Source organism: Manacus vitellinus, unplaced genomic scaffold (assembly GCF_001715985.3).
Source record: "Manacus vitellinus isolate BGI_N305 unplaced genomic scaffold, ASM171598v3 scaffold_5_pilon, whole genome shotgun sequence".
NCBI lineage: Eukaryota > Metazoa > Chordata > Aves > Passeriformes > Pipridae > Manacus > Manacus vitellinus.
This window is the reverse complement of record NW_021940682.1, coordinates 54,339-60,989: the sequence shown is the minus strand read 5'-3', so window position 1 is coordinate 60,989 and position 6,651 is coordinate 54,339. Positions and strand designations below refer to the sequence as shown.

General features: G+C 42.2%; 1 protein-coding gene across 2 annotated transcripts; it reads left to right on the top strand.

The window, feature by feature from the left end:
• Positions 1-10: 10 nt before the first annotated feature.
• On the top strand, positions 11-6,651 carry LOC115307090 (aldo-keto reductase family 1 member B10-like). 2 transcript variants are annotated; one of them, XM_029963483.1, is made up of 9 exons: positions 11-250; positions 863-979; positions 2,216-2,293; positions 2,858-2,980; positions 4,112-4,218; positions 4,298-4,379; positions 4,857-4,940; positions 6,066-6,148; positions 6,456-6,651. In XM_029963483.1, the coding sequence occupies exons 1-9, from the start codon at positions 113-115 to the stop codon at positions 6,496-6,498; spliced, it is 855 nt and encodes a 284-aa protein (XP_029819343.1). In that variant the 5' UTR covers positions 11-112; the 3' UTR covers positions 6,499-6,651. The 2 variants fall into 2 exon arrangements, with proteins under 2 accessions (XP_029819343.1, XP_025751729.2); XM_025895944.2 differs by lacking the exons at positions 11-250; positions 863-979 and adding an exon at positions 1,363-1,475.

The window sequence follows — 6,651 nt, the reverse complement described above, 5'->3', positions numbered from 1 at the left end:
ATGATGATGATGATGATGATGATGAAATAACTAGGAAATGGCCTGTATGCTTTGATTTGGGATCTTAACCTTCTGTTTTCAGTCTGCAGCTGGGCAAGTCAAAGCTGCAGTGATGGCTGCCATCGATGCCGGGTACCGCCACTTTGACTGTGCCTATGTGTACCTGAATGAGAGTGAGATTGGGGAAGGGATCCAGCAGAAAATCAAGGAAGGTGTTGTGAAACGAGAAGACCTCTTCGTCGTCAGTAAGGTAAGGATATAGTGACCTAGGATCCAGGGGAAGGTCTGCTTTGTGTAGAGGGAAATTCAGAGCAGGGGAAAAGGTTGTATGCTATAGAGTGGAGTACCTCAGGACATAGTTCAGGCCAATATTGATGAAGGCTGATTTTTGTCACTGTATTTTGTATAGAGTTATCTAAGATACGCTTCACATTCTCCATTTTCATGGGATTGTTCAAAGGATGTGTTAAGCTTAAATGGTCCCAGAAAGTGTCCTGGTTTTAACTTGCTTCTGCTGAAAATTCTGGATTTGGCTCACCACTGAAACTATTAATTTAAAAAGAGCTCTTTAACCCATATCTGCCTGTAATAAGTGGCTTTTGCATATCTTGACTAATGGAACAGGGTCAGTTTTTAGTTTACAACCCTTTTTGATCACATATGCCACCACAGCACATATTGTCCTTCGTATCAGTGGCCATTGCCCAGTCCTGCTTACAGAGCAAGCCCCATCTGAAAAGAAACAGGGTGGCCTAATTCCACATCACCTTCCAAAGGAAACAGGTTCTTGCTGGAACAGTACAGAAGGGTTCCAAGATATTTAACCCAGGAGGTCACAGTGTGCCTTGTTTTTTGCCCCTAGCTGTGGTCCACATTTCACGAGAAGCCTCTGGTGAAGGGAGCCTGCCAGAAGACTCTTACTGACCTGAAACTGGATTACCTGGATCTCTACCTCATGCACTGGCCTACTGGGTTGAAGGTACAGTAATAGCAATGCCCTTGGCTTTTCCTCCTGGGAGAGCTCCTCAAAACTGCCAGGAGCACTTGCAGCACCAGAAAGAGCATGTGTCTGGTGTGTACCAGCACTGTGACAGTGCTGCCCATTCACCTTTACTCTGGCCATGTGAGCTGTGCTCCTGATCTCTGCCCCTGAGAGTGAGGCTTGCACAGCGTCCTCTGCCCTTTTGATAATGGACAGGCAGACCTAGCACTAAGATCAAGCCTCCCAGCTGCAAGCTTGAGTTGTGCTGCTTTACTTTTGGCTAAATCATCTTTCCCTGCTTTGTGGGAAGGAAGGCTGTACTTTGCTACCTGACAGAAATTGTTTCCTCTGCATGTTACAGAATCACAGAACAAGAGACTTCTTCTGTCTTCCATTTCTTTCTTTAATCACTGAGTCCTTAATATAGTACAGATTGAGCTGACCTTTGCTGTAGGAGCCTTTAAGTTGTTCCACAGACCTTGAATTTGAAAAGGTGAGATTTTTTTGACATCTGTGTCAGAATTACATAAAGTACACCTCATACTTCATGTCTCAGTCCATGTCTAGCCTTGGCTTTTCCTTTCTGCTGCAAAAAGGTTAAGGCCTCCATCCTATCTGTTGCTTTTGACCGTGTCAACTGTTTGTCATACTTTGCAAGATGTCATGGTAGGTTTTATTTGAACAAAGACCTTGTGTAAAAGTGTCATGGCATAATATTCTGACATTTGCACAACACTAGACGTGGAGCAATATGAAGATACAGGAATTTATTTCTGAGTTTGTACACCTGGGATTTTCTGATTTTCCGAGTGCCACTAATTTAAACTGAGGCTCCCCTCACGAGAGACCTGTGTGTTTACATAATATGTTTTTCAGGAGATGTGGCTCACCCTAAACCTGATTTAAATGTTTCTGGGACCTTAACAGGTCCTTCAAAACAACAGTTCTCTCTTAAAGGCATGATAGAGGAGTACAGGAAGCTTGTTTGTTCCACTTTGTTCCACAAGTGGTGTGATTTGTTTATCTGTGTGTGTTTTAGTGAGTCGCGACTTTACTTCATCCTGTCACTCCTACTAGGAATGGTTGCTGGCAAAAGACCATAAACCTGCATGAACTATGTAGACAAATATTGGTATTTTCTCTACTAGTAGTTAAAGCTAATGTTGTCTTCAGTTGTGTTGCTATTAACTTCCCAATAATGAGTGTTTCAAGCATTTTGTCTCTCATTGACAGGCAGGAGAGGAGCTGTTCCCCAAAGATGACAAAGGCATGTCTATACCCAGCAATGCAGATTTTCTAGATACATGGGAGGTAAGTTCAGTCACAGTGGGAGAAGCATGTTTGCTGTCACTGGCAGTCTATTCCATGCTTTCATTACCTTTAGCACTCACAAAGTTCTTATGCATTTATCAGACTGTATACAGTGTTGTTTTTTTAAAACATACATGCTTAGTGAAGCTGATAATCTTCAGCAGAGCTGCAGACCAGATTGCTTGACCATGACAGAAACAGAACTGTCTTTACTACCATTCTTAAACGGCTCAAATACACTTTGCTGAAATAAGTTAGTTTGTGATTTTGTCCACAGCTGCAGTACAGCCCCCTGGTGCTCACTCCACACATTATTGTTTATCATTATTAAGTAACTTATCATTATGTGAATTTCTGCCATCTCAAGAAGGAGCCTTTGGGTTTGGGTGAGGTGGAAGACATGGCACAAATACACCAGGGAGCACTTTCCCCCAAGAGACAAACTTTGCAAGTCCAAATAGTTGTCTTTCCCTTCCCGTGAAGAGAAACAAAGACAAACCAGGAATAATGTCTTTAGGCCTTGTCTTGCATACTGGATGTTGACTTTGCTCCTCTTTGTATCAGGCCATGGAAGAGCTGGTGGACTGTGGTCTGGTAAAAGCCATTGGAGTCTCCAACTTCAACCACGAGCAGATTGAAAGAATCCTGAACAAGCCAGGACTGAAGCACAAGCCTGCAAATGTCCAGGTAAGCTGCAAGGAGACTTCAGGTGACTGGTTTTTTCAGGCATTATAAGGATCTGATTACAGTTGCGTGAGGAGATGCAAGAGGGAGAAGAAAATAGCACAGTAACACCCTCTGATTACTTCTGGGTATATGTGAAGATGTTGTAGATCTCCTGTGTCCAGATAGGGAATGGAGTTGTGGTACACAAATTACAACAAGAACTTCTTAAAATACAATACTTGTTCTCTTATTAGTGATGGCACCCATCTCTTATTAATAGCAGATAATTGCTCAAACAACACACGTTTCTTCTCATGCAGGCATGCACAGTTCATTCAGTCACCCAGCTGGAAAAGGGTGATCAGTTTTAACTGTTGTGCAGAAGTAGTGGCTTCATGACATCTGCCCTGAAGATTTTTTTATTTATATAAAATAAAACATAAAGTGTGTATATATAGACATATCAAAAAAATTACCTAGCCTTTGCACACAAAGCTACTGCCTTCTTCTATGCTCCAGAACCTGCTGTAGATACTTATCTCTCCCAGGAATATTACACAGACTCAGACACCTCTTGCAGTTCTGAATCCATTAGTTCTTGCAAGTTCACGTAGAGTGCTAAATTCACTCAGTCTCCAGAGCCTTTCTCTGCATGTAGTTATAGAAAAAGAGCATGCTAAAAGGAAAAAAATGCATTTCTGTCCCAAACTACTGTATCTATGTAACACATTCACACAAACTCACAAGAAAGGGATTTTTATGACTAGAACACATAAGGAGCGGTTACAGAGCAGATGCTGCATGTCCTTCTAATCCCAGTCCACATTACAGTTGAACATACAAGGCATCAGGGTTCTCAATATTTGCTCAACTACTGCTTGGAAATCCAAAAAGCATCTCAGAATGTGCCTTCTTGGGGCCAAAGAACTCAGGGATAAGCCTTATGAAATGCTTTTTTTCCCGAGCAGTAGCCCAGATATACAAGAAACCTCACTGTAAAAATAGGTGCTGTAGAAAACTAAGACTCAATAACACCTTGCAAAGACGAGTACATGAGGACAAATACCAACCTTTAAGTGCATTAGGAGCTAATCCCTGGAGTGAGTTACAGCAGTTGTACTGCTATCCATCTCTATGCTCTTCTGTTGGTAGATTGAATGTAATCCATACCTTACCCAGGAGAAGCTGGTACACTACTGTCAATCCAAAGGGATTGCTGTGACAGCATACAGTCCCCTTGGCTCTCCTGACAGACCATGGTAAGACTGCTTTGCAAGGGAACAGGTGTGGGTTATGCTTGAAGCACTGAGACACTAAGTATATCTTTCCCCTGCACAGGGCTAAGCCAGAGGATCCTTCCCTCCTGGATGACCCCAAGATCAAAGAAATTGCAGCCAAGCACAAGAAATCCACAGCACAGGTACACAGATTCCAGACAGTGGGTATCCATTCCTGTAACACAGGACAAGGTGGCATTTCCTTCCTTGCCACTTGTGGTGTTCGGTAGCAGTACAGTCTGTTTACTGTGTGACCTGCAATGCAAGTGTCCTCTGACACTTGCAAACAAGAAACATTTTCTTGACCCATCTGTGGATGCTGTAATGTTTCAGTCTTCATCTCAAGTCCTCTGTTACAGATAATAAAATCTTGATAGAAGTTTGGGTGGGTAAGACAGGACTTGTTTGTCCCTAAACTGAATAGGAAAGGTGGTCTTCCATGGGGGCCTCCACCACTTCCCCTCTTTGCTCTCCAGGCAGTGCTACCTGGATTGCAGGGATAGGAATGATCTGAAATGCAGCTCTGCAGAAGAGGGTATATCTTAGGGAATATGACTGTTGGAACAGGCTCTGCTTCCTTCAGAGCAAGAACCATCCTCTTTCTGATTCTGTTCTTGCAGGTTCTCCTTCGCTTCCAGATCCAGAGAAATGTGATTGTGATTCCCAAGTCTGTCACACCACAGCGCATTGTGGAGAACTTCCAGGTGAGGGATTAGGAGTGAGCTGGGTGCTGCCCTTCAGGAACAGCACAGCTTCTCCCTGCAGAGCAAACAGAGATCCTTTCTCACCTGTAGGAATAGTTGTGCTTCCAGAAGAATTTGTAATGGGAAAGCTAGAAACTCATTTTCACTTAGGAAGCCTGCAAAGTGCCTTCAAGAGAGTTAGATGGTTTTTTATTCCCCTTCTGCAGCCCAGAGGGGATTGCAAAGAGAGCTATGTTATCTCTCTCTCTTCTATGCCAGAGAGAGATAACCCTAACAGACATGTACAGAGGCCTTGGGAAGGCGGGGGAGAAACAGAGACGATACTAAAGGCCCTGGAGAGGGTGGGAACTTGCCTTTTCCTCCCTAGAGCCCAGTCCTTAAATAGCACTGTCAGGAATTTGTACATTTCTTGTGTTCTGGCCTTCTAAATAAACTTTTGAATTCTTTCCACTGCCCTGGCTTTTCTGGGAATACCTGCATATCTTACTTTACATCACCCTTCCCAGCTTCTCCTCGGACAAGAGGATGAGTTTTTCTCTGTCTACCTACACACTGTACTGAGGGCTACATTTAAGGCTACAGTTGAAAAGCAGGAATGAACCAAGTTTGGGTAACAGTATGCTGGTAATTTTAGCAGTCACTTTACATGGTGTCTCCTGTTCTGCAGATGAATTGGCACATGGTGCTTGACTGGCACTTGAGTGCAGTAGCACACTACAAAAGGCTTCGCATTAAGAAAATAGTCCTGGTGTCCATAAACTGTGTTGCTCCTTTGTTAATTGACGGAAACTGGTCATTAGGGTTTCAAAATAGATAGATTGATAGATAGTCTTGTAGCTGTTCCTTTGGATTAGGACAAAAAGATGCAGAAGTGGCACATGCAAATGCTTTCCGAGTGTCCTGCAACAGCTGGCATGTTTAATTGCAACTTTGGATATATTTTTTTTTATTTCCTCTGCTAATGCATTCTTACTAATACAGAGAGATGCCTTTTTCTCTTCCATGAAACAGTAATTTTGGCTAACCAGCTCGTCTCCCTTTTAGATTTGTTCTTTAATTCTGTAGATTTTGCTTACAGTCTCTGGTTTGTTCAGAGAAGTGATTTCCAGCTGTTTCTCTTGTTAGGTATTTGACTTCAAATTGACTAAAGAGGAGATGGCAACTATTTTCAGCTTTAACAGAAACTGGAGAGTCTATACAATGAGCATGTAAGTGGTAGCATTTAGTATTTGGGGTTTTTTTCCCAAAGCTTAAATAATGAATACTATATATACAGAGGTTTTACATCTAAATATTGCCTGGGAGGTCAAGAGCTTGAATGATGAAGTGATTTGGATGCTCCAAATGTACAAAATCTACACACTATACAGGAAAACAAATCTGGGAAGAAAAATCATTCTACAGTTATAAAGTTCAGATCCTGCCTTGGTGGCTTCTCTAAGCACTTGATATTCTCTAAGAGCTTGATATATTAAAAAAAATTATGGCTAAAATGAAGTCTTTTATTCCCTTCAGGGCCAAAACTCACAAGGACTACCCATTCAATGCAGAATACTGAAGATGGTTATATCCTGCCCTCCTTCAGAGCTTGGTTTGATATTCTTCCTATCAGTTTATCTAGTTTTTTTATTGCATCTCTCCTCCTGCAGCAATGAAGTCACAGCATATGTATTCAGTGATTATATTTTGTTTGTTCTCTTTGAAAGAAAGA

Coding starts and splice junctions, on each gene's coding strand:
- LOC115307090 (XM_029963483.1), top strand. CDS start 113: ATGGCTGCCATCGATGCCGGGTACCGCCACTTTGACTGTGCCTATGTG. Junction 2,981..4,111: donor ACAAGCCTGCAAATGTCCAG/GTAAGCTGCAAG, acceptor TTCTGTTGGTAG/ATTGAATGTAATCCATACCT. Junction 6,149..6,455: donor AGAGTCTATACAATGAGCAT/GTAAGTGGTAGC, acceptor TATTCCCTTCAG/GGCCAAAACTCACAAGGACT.